The sequence below is a fragment of the Pseudorca crassidens genome, chromosome 5, assembly GCF_039906515.1.
Source record: "Pseudorca crassidens isolate mPseCra1 chromosome 5, mPseCra1.hap1, whole genome shotgun sequence".
NCBI lineage: Eukaryota > Metazoa > Chordata > Mammalia > Artiodactyla > Delphinidae > Pseudorca > Pseudorca crassidens.
This window is the reverse complement of record NC_090300.1, coordinates 136,470,103-136,493,805: the sequence shown is the minus strand read 5'-3', so window position 1 is coordinate 136,493,805 and position 23,703 is coordinate 136,470,103. Positions and strand designations below refer to the sequence as shown.

At 47.0% G+C, this 23,703-nt stretch overlaps 1 protein-coding gene across 1 annotated transcript in view; it reads right to left on the bottom strand.

Annotated features, from left to right (window-relative positions):
* The window catches only part of HUNK (hormonally up-regulated Neu-associated kinase), a 112,883-nt gene extending 90,093 nt beyond the window's left edge, over nt 1–22,790 (bottom strand). Inside the window, exon 1 of the mRNA XM_067739337.1 lies at nt 22,530–22,790. Coding sequence (XP_067595438.1) covers nt 22,530–22,790 — 261 coding nt within the window. The remainder of the gene's footprint in view (nt 1–22,529) is intronic.
* Between the last annotated feature and the right edge of the window lie 913 nt (nt 22,791–23,703).

The window sequence follows — 23,703 nt, the reverse complement described above, 5'->3', positions numbered from 1 at the left end:
GAAAAAGCTAATATCCTTAATATGTAAAGAGTTTGTGGAAATCAACAAGACAGAAGAAAAATGGGGAAAATCATTACCAGTTGTTAATAAGAGGAAACACATTTTCAATCAAGTACACAAATTACGATAAACTCTACTAATTATCAAAATATGCTTTTTAAAAGTATATACATACTCACATATGTATGTGTGTGTGTATATATATATATATGTGTATATATATATATATATATATCTGGATCACATGTAACCAGCCCAAACACCTAAACCCACTGATTGTTGCTGGGTTGTATAATTACAGGTGATTTTTAATTTCTTCTTCGTGTTTGTGTTTATTTTCCACAAGGAACGAGTGGGGAAAATTACGTTTCATTAATCAGATTAAAAAAGGATAATTTTTTTTAAGGTATCTAAAACAGAAGGGGAGTATATAATGAAACATGTCAAGTGTGGTAGCGTTAATAATGAAAATAGGGCTTCCCTGGTGGCGCAGTGGTTGAGAGTCTGCCTGCCAATGCAGGGGACATGGGTTCGTGCCCCAGTTCAGGAAGATCCCACGTGCAGTGGAGCGGCTAAGCCCGTGAGCCATGGCCACTGAGCCTGCGCGTCCGGAGCCTGTGCTCCGCAACGGGAGAGGCCACAACAGTGAGAGGCCCGCGTACCGCAAAAAAAATAAAAATAAAAAAATAATGAAAATAGGAGACAGGAGAAGGTGGTGGAAGAGTAGGACGCGGAGATCACCTTCCACCCCACAGATACATCAGAAATACATCTACACGTGGAACAACTCCTACAGAAGCCCCACTGAACGCTGGCAGAAGACCTCACACCTCCCAAAAGGCAAGAAACTCCCCACGTACGTACCTGGGTAGGACAAAAGAAAAAAGAAAAACAGAGACAAAAGAATAGGGACGAGACATGCACCAGTGGGAGGGAGCTGTAAAGGAGAAAAGGTTTCCACACACTAGGAAGGCCCTTCACGGGCGGAGACTGCGGGTGGCCGAGGGGGGGAGCTTCGGCGCCGCGGAGGAGAGCACAGCCACAGGGGTGCGGAGGGCAAAGCGCAGAGATTCCCGCACGGAGGATCGGGGCCGACCGGCACTCACCAGCCCGAGAGGCTTGTGTGCTCACCCGCCGGGGCGGGCGGGGCTGCGAGCTGAGGCTCGGGCTTCGGTGGGAGCGCAGGGAGAGGACTGGGGTTGGCGGCGTGAACACAGCCTGAAGGGTTTAGTGCACCACGGCTGGCCGGGAGGGAGTCCGGGAAAAGTCTGGACCTGCCGAAGAGGCAAGAGACTTTTTCTTCCCTCTCTGTTTCCTGGTGCGCAAAAGGAGGGGATTCAGAGCGCCGCTTAAAGGAGCTCCAGAGACGGGCGCGAGCCGCAGCTAACAGCGCGGACACCAGAGACGAGCATGAGACGCTAAGGCTGCTGCTGCCGCCACCAAGAAGCCTGTGTGCGAGCACAGGTCACTATCCACACCCCACTTCTGGGGAGCCTGTGCAACCCGCCAATGCCAGGGTCCCGGGATCCAGGGACAACTTCCCTGGGAGAAACACATGGCGCACCTCAGGCTGGTGCAACGTCACGCTGGCCTCTGCTGCCGCAGGCTCGCCCCACATCAGTGCCCCTCCCTCCCCCCGGCCTGAGTGAGCCAGAGCCCCCGAATCAGCGGCTCCTTTAACCCCGTCCTGTCTGAGCGAAGAACAGACTCCCTCCAGCGACCTACACGCAGAGGCGGGGCCAAATCCAAAGCTGAGCCCCTGGGAGCTGTGAGAACAAAGAAGAGAAAGGGAGATCTCTCCCAGCAGCCTCAGAAGCAGTGGATTAAACCTCCACAATCAACTTCATGTACCCTGCATCTCTGGAATACCTGAATAGACAACGAATCATCCCAAATTGATGAGGTGGACTTTGGGAGCAAGATAGATTATTTTTTCCCCTTTTCCTCTTTTTGTGAGTGTGTACGTGTATGCTTCTGTGTGAGATTTTGTCTGTATAGCTTTGCTTTCACCATTTGTCCTAGGGTTCTGTCCATCCGTGTTTTTTTTGTTTGTTTTTGTTTTACTTTTTACAATTTTTTCCTTAATAATTATTTTTTATTTTAATAACTTATTTTATTTTATCTTACTTTATTTTATTTTTTCCTCTTACTTTCTTTCTACTTTTTCTCCCTTTTATTCTGAGCCATGTGGAGGACAGGCTCTTGGTGCTCCATCCAGGAGTCAGGGCTGTGCCACTGAGGTGGGAGGGCCAAGTTCAGGACACTGGTCCACAAGGGACCTCCCAGTTCCATGTAATATCAAACGGTGAAAATCTCCCAGAGATCTCCATCTCAACACCAAGATCCAGCTTCACTCAACGACCAGCAAGCTACAGTGCTAGACACCCTATGCCAAACAACTAGCAAGACAGGAACACAGCCCCATCCATTAGCAGAGAGGCTGCCTAAAATCATAATAAGACCACAGATACCCCAAAACACACCACCAGACGTGGACCTGCCCACCAGAAAGACAAGATCCAGCCTCATCCACCAGAACACAAGCACTAGTCCCCTCCACCAGGAAGCCTACACAACCCACTGAACCAACCTTAGCCACTGGGGACAGACACAAAAACAACGGGAACTACGAACCTGCAGCCTGCAAAAAGGAGACCCCAAACACAGTAAGATAAGCAAAATGAGACGACAGAAAAGCACACAGCAGATGAAGGAATACGATGAAAACCCACCAGACCTAACAAATGAAGAGGAAATAGGTAGTCTACCTGAAAAAGAATTCAGAATAATGATAGTAAATATGATCCAAAATCTTGGAAATAGAATAGAGAAAATGCAAGAAACATTTAACAAGAACCTAGAAGAACTAAAGAGGAAACAAGCAACGATGAACAACACAATAAATGAAATTAAAAATACTCTAGAAGGGATCAATAGCAGAATAACTGAGGTAGAAGAACGGATAAGTGACCTGAAAGATAAAATAGTGGAAATAACTACTGCAGAGCAGAATAAAGAAAAAAGAATGAAAAGAACTGAGGACAGTCTCAGAGACCTCTGGGACAACATTAAACGCACCAACATTTGAATTATTGGAGTCCGAGAAGAGGAAGAGAAAAAGAAAGGGGTTGAGAAAATATTTGAAGACATTATAGTTGAAACCTTCCCTAATATGCGAAAGGAAATAGTTAATCAAGTCCAGGAAGCGCAGAGAGTCCCATACAGGATAAATCCAAGGAGAACACGCCAAGACACATATTAATCAAACTGTCAAAAATTAAATACAAAGAAAACATATTAAAATCAGCAAGGGAAAAACAACAAATAACACACAAGGGAATCCCCATAAGGTTAACAGCTGATCTTTCAGCAGAAACTCTGCAAGCCAGAGGGAGTGGCAGGACATATTTAAAGTGATGAAGGAGAAAAACCTACAACCAAGATTACTCTACCCAGCAAGGATCTCATTCAGATTTGATGGAGAAAATAAAACCTTTACAGACAAACAAAAGCTGAGAGAGTTCAGCACCACTAAACCAGCTTTACAACAAATGCTAAAGCAACTTCTCTAGGCAGGAAACACAAGAGAAGGAAAAGACCTACAATAACAAACCCAAAACAATTAAGAAAATGGGAATAGGACATACATATCGATAATTACCTTAAATGTAAATGGATTAAATGCTGCAACCAAAAGACACAGACTGGGTGAATGGATACAAAAACAAGACCCGTATATGTGCTGTCTACAAGAGACCCACTTCAGACCTAGGGACACATACAGACTGAAAGTGAGGGGATGGAAAAAGATATCCCATGCAAACAGAAATCAGAAGAAAGCTGGAGTAGCAATTCTCATATCAGAGAAAACAGACTTTAAAATAAAGACTATTAAAAGAGACAAACAAGGACACTACATAATGATCAAGGGATCGATCCAAGTAGAAGATATAACAATTGTAAATATTTATGCACCCAACGTAGGAGCACCTCAATACATAAGGCAAATACTAACAGCCATAAAAGGGGAAATTGACAGTAACACAATCATAGTAGGGGACTTTAACAACCCACTTTTACCAATGGACAGATCATCCAAAATGAAAATAAGTAAGGAAACACAAGCCTTAAATGATACATTAAACAAGATGGACTTAATTGATATTTATAGGACATTCCATCCAAAAACAAAAGAGTACACATTTTTCTCAAGTGCTCATGGAACATTCTCCAGGATAGATCATATCTTGGGTCACAAATCTAGACTTGGTAAATTTAAGAAAATTGAAATCACAGCAAGTATCTTTTCTGACCACAACGCTATGAGACTAGATACCAATTACAGGAAAAGATCTGTAAAAAATACAAACACATGGAGGCTAAACAATACACTACTTAATAACGAAGTGATCACTGAAGAAATCAAAGAGGAAATCAAAAAAAAACCTAGAAATAAATGACAATGGAGACACGACGACCCAAAACCTATGGGATGCAGCAAAAGCAGTTCTAAGAGAGAAGTTTATAGTAATACAATCCTACCTTAAAAAACAGGAAGCATCTCAAATAAACAACCTAACCTTGCACCTAAAGCAATTAGAGAAAGAAGAACAAAAAAACCCCAAAGTTAGCAGAAGGAAAGAAATAATAAAGATCAGATCAGAAATAAATGAAAAAGAAATGAAGGAAACAATAGCAAAGGTCAATAAAACTAGAAGCTGATTCTTTGAGAAGATAAACAAAATTGATAAACCATTAGCCAGACTCAAGGGAGAAGACTCAAATCAATAGATTTAGACATGAGAAAGGAGAAGTAACAACTGACACTGCAGAAATACAAAGGATCATGAGAGGTTACTACAAGCAACTCTATGCCAATAAAATGGACAACCTGGAAGAAATGGACAAATTCTTAGAAATGCACCACCTTCTGAGACTGAACCAGGAAGAATTAGAAAATATGAACAGACCAATCACAAGCCCTGAAATTGAAACTGTGATTAAAAATCTTCCAACAGGGCTTCCCTGGTGGCGCAGTGGTTGAGAATCTGCCTGCCAATGCATGGGACACGGGTTCGAGCCCTGGTCTGGGAAGATCCCACATGCCGCGGAGCAACTGGGCCCGTCAGCCACAATTACTGAGCCTGCGCGTCTGGAGCCTGTGCTCCGCCACGAGAGAGGCAGTGATAGTGAGAGGCCCGCGCACCGCAACGAAGAGTGACCCCCACGTGCCACAGCTAGAGAAAGCCCTCACACAGAAACGAAGACCCAACACAGCCATAAATTAATTAATTAATTAATTTACAAAAAACAAATCTTCCAACAAACAAAAGCCCAGGACCAGATGGCTTCACAGGCAAATTCTATCAGACATTTAGAGAAGAGCTAACACCTATCCTTCTCAAACTCTTCCAAAATATAGCAGAGGGAGGAACACTCCCAAACTCATTCTACGAGGCCACCATCACCCTGATACCAAAACCAGACAAAGATGTCACAAAGAAAGATAACTACAGGCCAATATCACTGATGAACATAGATGCAAAAATCCTCAACAAAATGCTAGAGAACAGAATCCAACAGCACATTAAAAGGATCATACACCATGATCAAGTGGGGTTTATTCCAGGAATGCAAGGATTCTTCAATATATGCAAATCAATCAACGTGATACACCATATTAACAAATTGAAGGCGAAAAACCATATGATCATCTCAATAGATGCAGAGAAAGCTTTCGACAAAATTCAACACCGATTTATGATAAAAACTCTCCAGAAAGTAGGCATAGAGGGAACTTTCCTGAACATAATAAAGGCCATATATGACAAACCCACAGCCAACATCGTCCTCAATGGTGAAAAACTGAAACCATTCCCACTAAGATCAGGAAAAAGACAAGGTTGCCCACTCTCACCACTCTTATTCAACATAGCTTTGAAAGTTTTAGCCTCAGCAATCAGAGAAGAAAAAGAAATAAAAGGAATCCAAATCCGAAAAGAAGAAGTAAAGCTGTCACTGTTTGCAGATGACATGATACTATACATAGAGAATCCTAAAGATGCTACCGGAAAACTACTAGAGCTAATCAATGAATTTGGTAAAGTAGCAGGATACAAAATCAATGCAGAGAAGTCTCTGGCATTCTTATACACTAGTGATGAAAAATCTGAAAGAGAAATTAAAAAAACACTCCCGTTTACCACTGCAACAAAAAGAATAAAATATCTAGGAATAAACCTACCTAAGGAGACAAAAGACCTGTGTGCAGAAAATTATAAGACACTGATGAAAGAAATTAAAGATGATACAAACAGATGGAGAGATATACCATGTCCTTGGATTGGAAGAATCAACACTGTGAAAATGACTGTACTACCCAAAGCAATCTACAGATTCAATGCAATCCCTATCAAACTACCACTGGCATTTTTCACAGAAGTAGAACAAAAAATTTCACAATTTGTATGGAAACACAAAAGACACCGAATAGCCAAAGCAATCTTGAGAACAAAAAATGGAGCTGGAGGAATCAGGCTCCCTGACTTCAGAATATGCTACAAAGCTACAGTAATCAAGACACTATGGTACTGGCACAAAAACAGAAATATAGATCAATGGAACACGATAGAAAGCCCAGAGATAAACCCACGCACACATGGTCACCTTATCTTTGACAAAGGAGGCAAGAATATACAGTGGAGAAAAGACAACCTCTTCAATAAGTGGTGCTGGGAAAACTGGACAGCTACATGTAAAAGTATGAAATTAGAACACTCCCTAACACCATACACAAAAATAAGCTCAAAATGGTTTACAGATCTAAATGTAAGGCCAGACACTATCAAACTCTTAGAGGAAAACATAGGCAGAACACTCTATGACATAAATCACAGCAAGATCCTTTTTGACCCACCTCCTAGAGAAATGGAAATAAGAACAAAAATAAACAAATGGGACCTAATGAAACTTCAAAGCTTTTGCACAGCAAAGGAAACCATAAACAAGACCAAAAGACAACCCTCAGAATGGGAGAAAATATTTGCAAATGAAGCAACTGACAAAGGATTAATCTCCAAAATTTACAAGCAGCTCATGCAGCTCAATAACAAAAAAACAAACAACCCAATCCAAAAATGGGCAGAAGACCTAAATAGACATTTCTCCAAAGAAGATATACAGATTGCCAAGAAACACATGAAAGAATGCTCAACATCACTAATCATTAGAGAAATGCAAATCAAAACTACAATGAGATATCATTCCACACCGGTCATAATGGTCATCATCAAAAAATCTACAAACAATAAATGCTGGAGAAGGTGTGGAGAAAAGGGAACACTCTTGCACTGTTGGTAGGAATGTAAATTGATACAGCCACTATGGAGAACAGTATGGAGGTTCCTTAAAAAAACTACAAATAGAACTACCATAGAACTCAGCAATCCCACTACTGGGCATATACCCTGAGAAAACCATAACTCAAAAAGAGTCATGTACCACAATGTTCATTGCAGCTCTAATTTACAATAGCCAGGACATGGAAGCAACCTAAGTGTCCATCGATGATGAATGGATAAAGAAGACGTGGCACATATATACAATGGAATATTTTTCAGCCATAAAAAGAAATGAAATTGAGTTATTTGTAGTGAGGTGGATGGACCTAGAGTCTGTCATACAGAGTGAAGTATGTCAGAAAGAGAAAGACAAATACCGTATGCTAACACATGTATATGGAATCTAAAAAAAAAAAAAAAAAAGGTTATGAAGAACCTAGGGGCAGGATAGGAATAAAGATGCAGACGTAGAGAATGGACTTGAGGACACCAGGGGGGGAAGGGTAAGTTGGGACGAAGTGAGAGAGTGGCAAGGACATATATACACTACCAAACGTAAAATAGATAGCTAGTGGGAAGCAGCCGCATAGCACAGGGAGATCAGCTCGGTGCTTTGTGACCACCTAGAGGGGCGGTATAGGGAGGGTGGGAGGGAGGGAGGTGCAAGAGGGAAGAGATATGGGGACATATGTATATGTATAACTGATTCACTTTGTTATAAAGCAGAAACTAACACACCATTGTAAAGCAATTATACTCCAATAAAGATGTTAAAGAAAATAATGAAAAATGTATACGTAAGGGGCTATGCAAGAACAAAATACATGGCAATTAACAAATATTAGCCCAGGATTTATTTTGATAAATTAAAACCCACAAATATTCTAGAATGTGCCAGTGACTAGACTAGCTGAAAAAATTCTAAAACACGAAGTACTTGGTCCAAAATACTTTAAAAATTTATTTTAAAAATATTTATAGCTGATCATAGGAAAAACAGGGATTTATACTAGATGATTTACATATATATTTTAAAACATATGCCCTGCTGAAACCTGTAGCACATTATTCCAAGTCTGATTATTGGAAAGAAACCATTCGTTAGTCTATGTGCTCTCAGGTGCTTTAATTTAATGGCTTCTACGACAAAAAGCTCATTTTTGATCTAGGAAGAAGCATCTCAGGGTACTGAATTGGGTGGGAGTACCATAGCCATAAAGCACCTTCCCTCCAGAGGGAAATTCAAGTTTCATTATGTCAAATTGGGCTTGAAATTACAGCCACTGCTCACAAATGTTAGTTTTTAATAGAATAAAATGTCATCCCGGGGTTTCCCTGGTGGCGCAGTGGTTGAGAGTCCGCCTGCCGATGCAGGGGACATGGGTTCGTGCCCCGGTTCGGGAAGATCCCACGTGCCGCGGAGCGGCTGGGCCCGTGAGCCATGGCCGCTGAGCCTGTGCGTCCAGAGCCTGTGCTCCGCAACGGGAGAGGCCACGACAGTGAGAGGCCCGCGTACCGCAAAAAAAAAAAAAAAAAAAAAAGTGTCATCCCGTGGAACTGACACTTTACAAACCTGAAGAAGTGTTTTCAAAACAAGTTTTTTTATTAGTATTATAAATGTAAATGTTCAACTGAGAACTGAGTCATCAACTAGTTTCTCTAATTAAATTTTTAACCTGGAATAAAGAATACACTTAAAAACCTCGACTTCTACATCAAAGCAGTAATTCCGCCGAAAGACCAGATTACGTAAGTGATAACACGTATCTCTATCCATTTGGGTTCACTAAAGTAGGGCTCAGGTAACATGCTAGAATATTCTGATCCCAGACTTTACAGTCACTTTCCTTGCAGCTTCATTTTCACTTGGGCACTTCCTTCTGTTTGGCTCCAGCGTCCCTTCTTAGCCCAAATGGGGACAGAGCAAAGGCTTAGAAAAGCTAGTCTAGCTCCAACCGTCTGCATAAATAAACTAGGCAAAGGTACTGGGTGTTCTGCATTGTTTTTTAATAAATAATCTGTTCATTCTTGAAGGAGGGTGATCTCACAAGGAGACTCTCAGGGCCTGTTCAGTGAGCTACATAAGACGTGCATTTGCAGCTTACCTTTATTCAAAATCCTCTCTCCCCTCATACAGATTTTTCTCCCTCCAGCGCAAAAGAAAGGCATTAAAACTAAGACTGAACGCTAATCAGAGCTGCTCAAGGTAACTCCTAGTACCCATCACTTCCTTCATTAAGAAAATCTGCTAGCGGGTCTTCCCTGGTGGCGCAGCGGTTGGGAATCTGCCTGTCAATGCAGGGGACACGGGTTCGAGCCCTGGGAAGATCCCATGTGCAGCGGAGCAACTGGGCACATGAGCCACAACTACTGAGCCTGCGCGTCTGGAGCCTGTGCTCCGCAACGAGAGGCCGCGACAGTGAGAGGCCCGCACACCGCGATGAAGAGTGGCCCCCGGTCGCCGCAACTAGAGAAAGCCCTCGCGCAGAAACGAAGACCCAACACAGCAAAAATAAATTAATTAATTAAAGAGTGAAATACCTTGTCATTAAAAAAAAAAAGAAAATCTGCTACCAAAAAATTATGTGTGGGGACTTCCTTGGTGGTCCAGTGGTTAAGACTTCACCTTCCAATGCAGGGGGTGTGGGCTCGATCCCTGGTTGGGGAGCTAAGATCCCACATGCCTCATGGCCAAGAAAACAAAATATAAAACAGAAGCAATATTGTAACAAATTCAATAAAGACTTTCAAAATGCTTCACATCAAAAGAATCTTTGAAAAGTTATGTGTGTTTATATTTAGCCCGGTATTATGATTTTTATTTAATAATACACACACACACACACACACACACACACACACACAGCAGGCTCAATCTCTTCATCTCATTGTGAACTTGTAAAAGATGGCAGACCAGGACCTCTGCCCACACTGGAGACTTGGAGTGCATGGTGAACCTCACATATTGGAGCCCAGGGGTGGGAAAAGCCCCCGTCACCACCCAGGACCACGAGTGGAGGTCTTCGTCCACAACAAGCATCTCAGTTACGCCCAGGGCTTTGGGCTTTGGGGTTTGGTACGTTCATCACTTATTCATGACCTGATTAACTGCTCTTTAATACTTTCATTTGAAAACCCTCAGTAGGATTCCAAATACTTATGAGATGTCTTCTTGGGTTCCTCTGGTTTTGCTGTTATCTTAGGAGTTTCCCCAAATGCAGGACTTTAGAGACTCTTGGGCACCCCGGATGGCTGGTCAACCTAAGCTACAAAACTGGGACAACACTGCCTACTACAAAAGCCACTGTAAGGAATAAATTCTATTCTGCAGCAAAGCATCTAGGACACGGCCTAGCAGACGCTATGCGATCCACAAATGTTAATTATTACTATTGTTATCAGTATTACATCCTCGTGGTCAAAGCAAAGAGCAAGCACGCAATCCTCTCCTGTAGGTTTTTGGTGATTCAGAAGGTCACGAACACCCTGCTCTGCTCCAGGTAGACAAGAGAATCATTGGGATTCAGAACTTCACCCCATCATCTGAAACAGAGAGAGCAAGCCTCCTCGTGGGTGGCTGCTGCATTTTCCGCTTGCTCTGTCCGTCAGCACCATGACCAGGGAGCATCCCTCACTGCTGTTCACCCTTCCTGTGCCCTGTGCACAGAGCTCTGGCGAAGAGCAAGTCGTGACCAAGAGAAGAGATTCGTGGAACAAGAGTATGTGAACAGGACTTCCCTGGTGGCGCAGTGGTTGAGAGTCCGCCTGCCGATGCAGGGGACGCGGGTTCGTGCCCCGGTCCGGGAGGATCCCGCATGCCGCAGAGCGGCTGGGTCCGTGAGCCATGGCCGCTGGGCCTGCACGTCCGGAGCCTGTGTTCCGCAACGGGAGAGGCCACAGCAGGGAGAGGCCTGCGTACCGAAAAAAAAAAAAAAAAAAAAAGAGTATCTGAACAGAGTCAGAAGGATGGCCAGACCCCTTACCAAAAAGCCATGGGGCAGGATGTAAGACAACAGAAACTCAATAGGAGATTAAAATGACAGAGATACAACATCTCTAGTTATTAGAGAAATGCAAATCAACCCTACAGAGGCACCATCTCACACCGGCCAGAATGGCCATAATGAAAAAGTCCACAAATAACACTTGCTGGAGAGGGTGTGGAGAAAAGGGAACCCTCCCACACTGCTGGTGGGAATGTAAATTGATACAGCCTCTATGGAGAACAGTATGGAGGTTCCTCAGAAAACTAAAAATAGAGCTACCATATGATCCAGCAATCCCACTCCTGGGCATATATCCAGACAAAACTATAATTCAAAAAGATACATGCACCCCTATGTTCATAGCAGCACTATTCACAATAGCCAAGACAGGGAAACAATCTAAATGTCCATTGACACATGAATGGATAAAGAAGATGTGGTACACGGAACTCCCTGGCAGTCCAGTGGTTAGGACTTGGCTTTTTCACCGCTGTGGCCCCAGGTTCAATCCCTGGTCAGGGAACTAAGATCCTGCAAGCCGCAAAGCACAGCCGAAAAAGAAAAAGAAGATGTGGTACATATGTATAATGGAATACTACTCAGCCATAAAAAAGAATGAAATCATGCCCTCAGCAACATGGATACAACTAGAGATTATCATACTAAGTGAAGTAAGTCAGAAAGAGAAAGACAAACACCATATGATATCGCTTATATGTAGAATCTCACGTATGACACAAATGAACCTATCTATGAAACAGAAACAGAATCATGGACATAGAGAACAGACTGATGGTTGCCAAGGAGAAGGTTGGGGGAGTTTGGGGTGAGCAGATGTAAGCTTTTATATATAGGATGGATAAACAGCAAGGTTCTACTGTGCAGCACAGAGAACTATATTCCATATCCTATGATAAACCATAATGGAAAAGAATGTAAAAAAGGAATATATATATATATACACATATATATATAGACACACACACACACATATATAAAACTGAATCACTTTGCTATACAGCAAAAACTAACACAACATTGTAAGTCAACTATACTTCAAAAAAAAAACCATGACAGAGATAACGCAAGGAAAGGGATGAGAATGAATCAAATGGCTCAGAGAACAGGCAAGACAAGCAAGCAGGTTTGCTAAATGTTTCGGCAGCAATTTGGCTAAGAGACTGATAAACTCATAAAAAAATCTTTAGTTAAAGAGACAGAATCCAAAACTCCATATATCTCCATGGGAAACATCCAAAGGAATGTATGTTTGCAAATAGCAACGTCGCCCATCTGCTGCAGTGTTGGTACGTTTTCTCAGGAAAGAGCTGAGGGTCCATTAACAGTCCCATGACACTGCAGGATATCTTTCTGTCTCTGGCTGGTCCCTCTGATACCTAGGTGACTTCCTTAACAAGTCCCTGCAGAAGGCACAGCTGTCCTGGGTCTGGGATTTTTCCCAAAGAGCGCCAGCTGAACAAGCTGTCCAATCTCCTCACTGCTCACACAGGCGCACCCAGGAGCTGCAAGGAAGTGAGAGAGACAGGGCTGTCAAACCGTTCCCGGCCAAGGAATTCCCTGGTGGCCCAGTGGTTAGGACTCCATGTTTTCACTGATGGAGCCCGGATTCGATCCCTGGTCGGGGAACTAAGATCCCGTAAGCTCTGTGGCGCAACCAAAAAAACAAAACAAAACCATTCCGGCCAACCGTCCTCATGGCCTGGGGAGATCAAAGCATTCTTTGATCCATTCAAAAAATATTGACTGAGCACCATCTCTGTACCAGATACTATTCTAGCCACCAAGCATAAAGCAGTGATCCTTTCCTCATGGGGCTTACGGTCTAATGGGGAGAAAAATAATAAACATATGAACACAGAAATACATACCATGGGGTCAGGTGATGGTATGAATTGAATGGACCCCCCCCCCCCAATTCATCTGTTTAAGTCCTTTCTTAGTCTGTTCAGGCTGCTATAACAAATACCATAGGCCAAATAGCTTAAAATAACAGACATTTATTTCTCACAGTTCTGCAGGCTGGGAAGTCCAAGACCAAGGCAGATGTGGCGTCTGGTGAGATCACTCTTCCTGGTTCCTAGACAGCATCTTCTTGCTATAGCCTCACATGGAAGAACAGGCAAAAGAGCTTTCTAGGGTCTCTTTTTTAAGACCAGGAATCCCATTCATAAGGGCTCTGTCCACATGGCCTAATCACCTCCAAAAGGCCCTACCTCCTAATACCGTCACATTGGGGATTAGGTTTTAACCTATGAACTTTGAGGGGACACAAACATTCAGACTAACCCCCAGTACCTCAGAATTTCACCTTATTCGGCAATAATGATCTTGACAGAGGTCATCAAGTGAGGTCATTAGGATGGACCCTAGTACGACTGATGCGCTCATAAAAAGGGGAAATGTGGACACAGAGACAGACACACACAGAGGAAAACAATGTGAAAATACACAGAGAGAAGAAAGCTATCCCCAAACCAAGGAGAGAGGCCTAGAGCAGATCCTGCCCTCACAGCCCTCAGGAGGAACCAACCCTGCCAACACCTTGATTTTGGGCTCTGGCCTCCAAAACGGTGTGGCAATAAGTCTCTGCTCTTTAAGCCACCCAGTGTACGGTACTTTGTTACAGCAGCTCTAGCAAATTAATACAGGTGGTGAGAAGCACTTTGAGGAAAGACAAAGCAAGGTGAGGCGGCAGAGAGTGACAGGGGACAGGAGCAATAGAGAGGGTCATCAGAGCGAGGCCATGCTGCCCTCCAGGACTCCAAACAGGCCCAGTTCACTCCACCAGTACCACCCGCCGGAATGCTTCGAGCGTGGACAAAATAGCCCCAAAGGGTCCCAGGAATATTTTTACACACGTGCTTACACTTGACTCGGTGCATTTTATGTCCAAGTTAAGAGGCAGCTATTGCTCCTTAAAAGGTTTTCATTTCCCTCGATGCTCCCTCTTTCTCTTTCTTCTCAACCACCCACCATCAACTGTATCTATCACCTTTCCCATGAAGAAATAATGGGACACGATTCAAACATGTCCTAGCAAGAGTCAACGTCTTCCAAAAATCTGTCCACACTCTATCATGCCCTTTCTCTGTGACCCAGGCATGGTGGGGGACAGGAAGGCAGAAATTAGGCATGCCAAGCCAAGGTCACAGTCATAGAATCACCTGCCTAGCCCGAGTGTAACCTGCAACTTCAGCCCAGTTAGTACAGGTGCTAACACGCCAAGGTGATCCAAATCCTGATCCCAACATACAAACCTCCATTCAGACAGCATTGCTGACACAGATGGGCAACGAAGCAGTGGCTCTTAACATTTTGGGGGTAAATAATTCCTTGTAGAATCTGATGAAGTCATGGATCCTTGCCCCAGAAATATAATTATACACATACAATTTGTAGGGGTCCATGGAACCGCAAAGCTCCTTATGGCCCCTCACTAGTTAGTAGAATCCAGGGAAATAACCTCTGCAATGGTGAGGATGACCAAGAAACAAAGACAAAGAATAAGCAGGGAGCAAGCAAGGTGGAGGAGTCTTCAAAATATATCACTGGAAGAGGACTGATGGCCTTAAAATATAAAAAGTGCCTATAAATCAATAAGAAGAAGACCAAAAACCCAAGGGAAGATGGAGAATGGACATGAACAATTAACAGAAATGAAATCCAAATTGTTTTTGGACATATGAAATATGTTCAATTCACTTACAAATATGATAAACTACACATAAAAAAGATACCATGTTTAATCTACTAGATAGGCAAAGATCAGAAAGTTTGAGAGTACCTTATATTGATAAAGATGTGGAAAGAAACTCACATACCAGGTTGATGGAAGTATAAACTAGGACAACCTCTTTGGCAGGCAATTTGGCAATATTCGTCAACAGTTAAAAGTCATACCCTTGGGAATTCCCCCGTAGTCCAGTGGTTAGGACTCAGAGCTTTCACTGCAGGAACCCAGGTTCGATCCCTGGTTGGGGAACTAAGATCCCACAAGCTGCACAGTGTGGCCAAAAAAAAAAGAGTCATACCCTTTCGCCTAAGACTAGGAATTTATCCCTCAGATATACCTGAAACATTTACAAGATGACACAAAGGCACAGATATTTACTGCTGCACTATTGGGGAATAAGAAAAAATTGTATACAACCTAAATGTCCATTCTTTAATTGTGCTTAATTCCTTAAGTAATGTCCATTGGCATACTTATCAAGGAATGACTAAGTAAACATGGTACCTCCATACGATGAATACTATGCAGTAATTGAAAAGAGTAAGGCAATTCTGTAGTAATTTGGGGGAAGGATGTTCAAGATATATTGTTAAGTGAAAAAAGCAACATACTGAACAGCGTGTATAGTGTAAAAATATATTTCCCTATATCTATACCTTTACAAATGCATGCATATGGAGTATCAAATGTATGTACACTTGTATGCAGATAGAGTATGTTTGGAAGGGTACACAGGAAACTAGAAGTGGGGTTGCCTCTGGGGAGAGGAACCCGTCACTGAGGCACACAGGTAAAGGCAGAATTACCTCTCACTGCATCCCCTCTTGAAACCTTTCCATTTAAGACCACGTGTCTGTATTTCCTATTGCAGACTTTAGCCAAACGAATCTTAAAACACACACACACGTGATTAAAAACCAGAAAGAATCCAGTAATTAGAAACTGCATAGCTGTAGGGAAGAGCCGGTTCGCTGGAGGTAGACGTGGTAAGAGGGTGTTAAGAGATGGCTCCCTCCCGAGCAATCCTTCCTGTCACCCGAATGTCCCGAATCATGACTCTGTTTGGCAACAATCCAATTTCCCACAGCTCAGGAGTGATGGAGGAGGGACGATCTCTCCCACTGTCTCTGATTAGACACGCTGGTCGACAAGTTAGCCTGACTCTGTGGACATAAAGTCCTCAAGAGAAAACACATAGAACACATGAAAGTACCCCAAAGGTACCCACAAACCCAACAGTGAGCCCTGAGCATCCTACGTGAAAAGAAACGTGAGGCCAGAGTATTCCCAGGATGCTCCCTGTTAGGAAGTAGACTGTGGCTGTTCCCTCATTTCAGGTGGAGAAGCATCATAACCAGGTGGGCAAGGTAGGGCGGGAAGCTGCCCACTTTGTTTACGGATCCGGCCTGGACTCAGATCAAGACCCTGGACTCCGGCCTGTCTCTCCCAGTAAGCAGTGGACACCTGGCCGCGCTGCACCACTTCCCTTTCTGGACTAAGAACTTCCTCCCCAGCTGCTGACCTCTGCTGCGAGCTCACCCCGGGAACTACCCTCAGCAAGTGTCCAAAGCCACGCCCCTTCCCAGGGCAGCCCTCACCCAATGACGGGTCCAGGGTCCAAAGTTACAAAGGCTCAGTCCCCTCGCCCCAACTTGGACACCTCAGTAGATATAAAGATGCAGAGCCCCAGCTTGGACCTCTCACCTCCGGAGTGCAGCATGGCATGGGCAGGGGGCTTCAGCTGGGACTGCATCGGGGCCCAACTTCTGCCTCTGCCCCATGCTGCCTCGCCCCTCTCCTCGCCTCTCCTCCCCTCACAGGTGCTGGTCCCGAGTATACACCGTAAGACCACATTCCCCTCCTTCCTTATAAGGAGAGGGAGATTTGGAGACAGAGAAGACACACAGGGGAAAGAAGGGCATATGAAGGCAGAGGCAGAGATTGGGGTGTTGCATCCACAAGCCAAGGGATGCCGGGGATGGTCAGCAAACACCAGAAGCTGCAAAAGGCATGGAAAGATCCTCCCCTAGAGCTTTCAGAGGTTCTGCCAACACCTTGATTTTGGACCTGTGGCTTTCAGAAGTCTAAGAGAATACATTTCTGTTGTTTTAAGCCGCCCAGTTCGTGGTCATTTGTTAGGGCAGCCCTAGCAATAGAGAAGAGAAGGTCAGAGGAAAAATCTACTCAGGGCATACCCCCACGTAGTCAACAAAGGTAAGGACGCCAGCGAGTTGGTTCTCACCTGCCCAGGGCTGCTTCTAGCAACTAATGAGAAAATGCATGGAAGACCCTGAACGTGCCACAAGGCGCTATACCGCTGAGCTGGCGTTCAGGAGACAGGAGAGGCAACAGCTGTCTACCTTTGTAGAAGTATCTACCTCCTCGGGTACCATTCAGGTCCCGTGGTTCACCCCTTCCCTGCTGCTCGTCCTACCAGCCAGCACCATTTCATCAGAGAGCATGAAATTCAATTCAGGTCAGCACTTGAAAGTGGCCAGGGTCCAGGCTGAGCAGAGGAAGAGGTTTCACCAGTTTGCTAAAAGTAAGGCTTGGGGATTATCTACGGGTTTCAATTAACTAAGAGAGCAGGTCACTGGGTTACCATGAATAATCGAGATGGGGCGTACATCCCGAGGTAAACGATACTTGGTGTCCAAACCACCTTCCCACAGGACACCCAGTCTGCTCCTCTCTCTGGGCAGACACGGCTGCCACTCCCCACACCTCCTGGAAAAGTTAACCCCTGGGATGGATGATTGCCACGCGGCACTGGAACAGCCACCAGCGTGCGGACCGCTGTCGTTGAGCCCAGCCTGTGCCGGTGACTCCACACCCGCAGAGAAAATGTCAGTGTCCTCTTCGTGGGCACTATTCAGCACTGTTGTGCTGACTCAAAGCGCCCTTTGAAGTCCATGGGACCTGCGTATCAATGAACATTGAGAAGTGAGCCCAAAGTGCCAATTTCCATCATTCACAAGGACTTCAAAACGATGAGGCAGGGCAGGAAGTTCAAAAAGATTGTGCCTGTGAACTGCAGCATGCAATCTCGGAAACTATAGGCACTGCTTTATCACAAGCAACACACTGAGCAGGTGCTTTTCCCCAATGCCTTTCGCTTGCCAAGAAATCCCTGCTGGGGACTAATAGGAATTTCCAGTTCCCTGGGCATTTCTTGAGCCTCAGAGCTATTACCCCTAAATTTCTACCACTTAAAAAAAAAAAAAAAAATACAGGATTTAGCACCTGTTTGTTTCCGAAATACTTGCTAAAAACAGATCTGCCAAAAGGCCACCTCTAAAATTAGTCGTATTTCCTGATCCAAAAAACATAGTAAATTGTATTTTTAGTAACTCCTTCACTCCAGGTATCTGGTGCTGTCATGCTTGAAGCATAATTATTGGCAACTTACTAAGCAGGCAACCCTTATTTTTAGCCCCAAAATAGCTCCAATGAACGTGATAAACAGGTTTTGTTTTTTTTTTAACCAAGGGTTAGAACAAGGTAAACATCTCAACCAATCATTTTCTGTACCTAACTTTGTCTCTCAGAGAGACTTAATCACACAAAAAAGTAACTGTGGCCTCAACTATTTTTCCCTTTTTGAAGCTTTGCCTACCTGTGGAACCTGCTCTATACTTGAGATACCCCTATGCTCTTCTCTCTAAGCCTCTGCTTTCATCTTTAAAATGAATAACCTATCATGTACCAGAGACTGTGCATTTCATAGGTATTGGGGACCGATACCGAGGCCGCAAGCACACCTCTTCCTGCACATTTCAAAGTTATCACTTAATACTCCTGCACAGCAACTTTGCTCTTTGTCTCAAAGCCACTGAGAATCCTTTTTTTCAAAGTCTGATTTTGTGATCATTTTCCCTTGTCTAATCATCAACTTAGTCAAAGACAGACTGAGAACGTGCGGGTTAAGAGTTTCACATGATCGAGTGAATGATTTATTTTCAAAGCCGCGTTAACGGAGGATGGCAGCAACTCAAAGCCACAGGAGGACAAAATTAGGTCTTGCCCAAAGCCATCCTTTCTTTTCCAGTGGTAAAAGGGCACTAGATTCAAATGACTTTCAAACAACTTCGGAGAGAGGCTGGCCAAAAAAAAAAAAAAATACTGTCCCGCAGGCAGTGGTGGGAAAAGGAGCCTCTTGATAAGATAGGATTGAAGCCTGATTGAAAGTCAGGAAAAAGCGGCTCTGTTTGTCAGACGGACTCAGACGGTAATTCTCAGCGAGCCATGTAGGATGGCACCCAAAGCTTTTTGGAAACGAGCGCCAAGTCAAAACACAACACACACACACACACACCCTAAGCCAGCAACACTCTGGCTGTTGGCATAAATCACCCAACACAACGTGCACAGTTTGAGACTGCAACTGCAGGCGTGGGGGTACCTCCCCTTCTTCCCTTTCTCCATCCCCCTTTGCAGATTTTTCGTGAACTGATTCCTCAGGACGGGCTGCCCTGGATCCTTCCACTCAGGGGATGGCGTGGGGGGGATACATTTATTTCTTAGGACAGCCTTCATGACTTAATTCCCCTCCCGCGGTGGTCTGTGTCCTTTCCAAAAAAAAAGGAATAGAGAAAAGTGAAGTGCTTTCTCCAGAAATTATGCACCTCTGCAAAGGGGGAATTATTGAAGGGAGGGGCCCTTCTGGAACACTCACATCACCCACTCTGGGGACACTTCGTCTCCTCCCTTCCTCTGGGTCCTGTCACCTCGAGGTCTCCCCTTGTTTGGCTCACAGGAGTAACCCCTCTCTGGGTGAAAACCCTCTTAATAGGTCACCTTGTAAAGAGACCTGGAGGCTGCAAATAGTGTGAGGTTGACTTCACCTTTGTTTTGGCCTTAGTAAGACATTATCCAGCACATGAGTGGGGCTGGGGACTCATGAACTCAGCAATACTTCCCAGGCAGAATCATGTACACACACACACACACACACACACACACACACACACACACACACACACACACAAACATTTTAATCTCTACGATCTGCCAAAAACCAAATCTTTTAGTTAAGCATTAAGGTGTTGGATCTGGGAGATAAAAAGCTATGAATGACACCCATTGTTTCTTTCAAGCTGGCCATTAAGTGAACTAAAACCCAGATTTCTCACGACGCCTGCATTCCCTGAGCACTGATTCTCAGGGCTGAAGTAGGGCACATCGGAAAAATCTCTCAACCTCCTTCTCCACTCTAAGAACCACATTCCTTAACTAGATCCAATCAATTAGTCCAGCACAATAATTTTACGTCCAATTAGTTGTTCCTCCCCTTGTGGAGAGGAAGTGAGATGCATCATTTAAGAAAGACAAGATGAGATAAACGGGCGTTAGCACCTAAGGGTGAGGGGGAATCCTCACCGGACCCCATCCGGGCAGGAATTCCCCACATTTCAGTGAGCCTTCGGGCCCAGCACTGAGCTCCAGAACCCAAGCATCGGGCTAGGGACTGAGCTCTGAGTGCATCCGCGGGCAGTGCAGCCAAAACGAACAGCCTGATGTTAAGAAGCAAAAATGCAGCGGAGAGGAGCCGGACCCACAGCACGGACCGGAAAGGGGAAGGCAGCCCGAAGCAGCTGAGCCGCAGGGCAGGGGAAGCAAGCGTGCCTCTAACGTTGCCCATTCTGCTGTCAGCATAACGCCCCGTCTCTTTTTGCTAAGTTTCAAGAGGAAACACACACAACTAGACTGAATCCTATACATTTCGAATCAAAATAAAGTTCTACCCCCGTGTGCCGGGCACGGAGAATTGAGCGCACTGTAGTTAGCTAGCTGGGGCCTCGGGCATCCCTGTGCCATGACGGGATGTGTAAGTTCCCAGCCCACTGCGAACCCAGGAGTAAACGGTGCCGCGCTCCCTTTGGACTAGAATGAGGTTTGGAGTTTTTTGGTTTTGTTTTTGTTTTTCTTCTTCTCCTTTGAAGAGTTACTCAATTCAGTGAGTTCATCCTGAACACTCCCATTATGCATGGAAATTCAAGCAAGAGGCACTTTTAGAACTGCTCACTCTAACCCCACTTACCCAAAACAAAGGGCACCCCACCCAGAGCGGCTGTAGGAAAAGGACAAGTGACAAGGGTGATGGAGACCTGCACTCAAATGCAAGGGGCTCCAGGACACACTGGGGAACCGAGGAGGGAGATTACAGACAGGTGAGGCTTGGGACTGGCGGGCAGGGCAGCTCGCCCAGTAATCAGAGGTCACACGGCAGTGCACTCCCAGGAACTTCCAGGCCGGACAGAGGATCCCAGGGCAGAGGGTGGAAGGGCAGGTAGGAAGCCTGGAGCTTCCCACTCCCACCCACACTGCTGATGCCTCCCTGGTGAATGGGCCACAAAAAGGGGCTACTACCCCACCTGTGCTGAGCAAGCCCCAGCCTGGGGGGAGCCTTGAGTCTCAGAGGATCATGAGCTTGGGGCAACCCCAGCCTGAAGTAGTTCCAAGCTTAGGGTAAGTCCCAGGCTGGGGCAGCCTCCCGGCTGGAGCCTCACCTCAGAAGTAAGTCATCATATTATGGGTTTCTTCTCACAGATCTAAGTTACAACTTCGGTCTAGCTGAGGCTTGCCTGGCAAGGGTTCACACACTGCTAACGTCTCACAAGGCTGGAGGGGGTACCCTTGCAGGTGTCTGGGGTTCCTCCTTTGCTTTCCCCTCTTCTAGGAAGATAAGAAGGCGTCTCCCAACCTCTGAAATCTGGGGAGAGCGGTGTGTAGTTCTGTATCTGCCAGAGCAGGATCCTTACTGCAGCTCCCACCCCAGCGGCTGGAGTGAGGAGGGAAGGAGGGGGTGATATGGGGATGCAGGGGTGGGAAGGGTGGGTGGAGGGAGGAGCGGCGCGTGAAAACCCTCCTGTGAGCACGCAAAACTTCCCCTAGCTGCCGCAGCCCACAAGCGGGTACGTCCCTGGGCTCTCGTCCTTCTCCCACCTCCTACCCAGAGCCCAGGGTGCGGATCAGACTCTAAGTTCCCCCAAGGGCTGGCTAATCGGCTCTCCCACCCTCAGCGTAAGGGCCCACGCACTCCATTCCTGGCTCCAGCCTCTCCACTGATCTGCCGCCCCTACCGGCCCGGAGATCAGAGTCCCTCAGACCCCAGCCCACCCCACCCCCGCGCTGGTGTCCGCCAGGCGGCGCCCTTCGAGGAGCAAAAAAAGGCTGCGGGCGGCTTCGCGGGGAAACCAGTCGCCCCCCAGGGAAAGTGACCCCAGATCGCCCCTCGGGAAAGGCCGGTATCCCGGCTGCGAGGGTCTGCGCGCGCGTCTGGCTCGACCCCACTTTCAACCCGAGAGGAAAAGCCGACGGAGCGGGAGGCGCCCGTCCGGGGCTCCGCAGCCAGACTCGCAGCGCAGGGCTCTCCGCAGGGTCCCCGCCGCCCCTGCCTCCCCGATCCCCCAACCCGAAGGCCAGGGGCCGGCGCCCCGGGCGGCTCACCTTCTCTCCGGTCAGCACGTGCAGCCCCTCGCGCACCTTGGCGAAGGAGCCCTCGCCCAGCTTCCTGCTGCCTATGAGGTAGTTGCCCACGCGCTTGTGGTGCTGGAAGTCGCGGAGCCGCTCGCGGGGCACGCCGCTCACCCAGGCCGGCAGGAAACTTCCCTCGCAGGCCGCCGCCGGCCTGGCCGCGTCCTCGGCGCCGCCGCCGCCCCCGGGCGCCGCCGGCTCGCCCAGGAGCCCGTCCCCCGCCGCCGCCGGCATCACGCTTGCCCGCTGCCCGCGCCGCTCCGGCTCTGCTCCCACGGGCGCGGCTCCTCCTCCTAGTCCGGCCCACGCGACTCCCCCGGCTCCTCCCGCCGCCACCCCGGGCCCGGCCCCGCCCGGCCCGCGGCTCCCGCGCCCCGGGCCGCCGCCGAGCGCCGCGCGCAGACAATAGCGGTCGCCCAGGCCACAGGGTACCGGGGACCCGCCCACAAGAAGTTCTTCTTCGGAGGGTCGCCCGGGCCCCTTTCGGGACCCCGAGACCCTGCCCGGGGTCCCGTCCGGGCGGCTAGTGACAGTCGCCCCGCTCGGCTGCGCGGGGAACAAGCCGGCTGCGGAGGGGCGGGCGGGGGGGGTGGCGCGGTCCGGTGCCCGGTCCCGGAGCCGGGGTGCCTGGTCCCGGAGCCCGGGCGCCTCGGCAGCCTCCGCCCTAGCCGCCGCGGGCTGGCCCGCACGGGCTCGTGTCCGGCTCGCTGGCTCCTAGCTGCGGCCGCCCGAGAGCAGAGCGCGGCGGGCTGCAGGCGCCCTCTGGAAGGCAGCAGAAGAAAGCCCCATTCAGTTTGAATTTGCAGAAATTTAATCCGGGCGCGGGCGGCGGGAACAGATGCGAGCTCCACTCTGCAGCCTGTACACTTTCAAATCCCTCGTAGCCCCTCCTTCCCCGCGCGCAACAGCCAAACTCGACCCTCGCCGGAGAGGGGAGGGCCCTGGGAGGGGAGCAGCGGAGTGGGCGGCGGAGCCACCTGAGCGCCGGACAGGGGGACCTCGCGCTGCCTCGGAGACGCGCGCTCCCGGGCCGCCCAAGTCGGGCCGCCTCCGGCTGCGCCTCTCGCCTAGATTCGGGGCTCGGGCTTTCTGGACCTTTCGGCGAAGAAATCCCCCACTACCAGCCGCACCCACCCCGGGCAGGAGG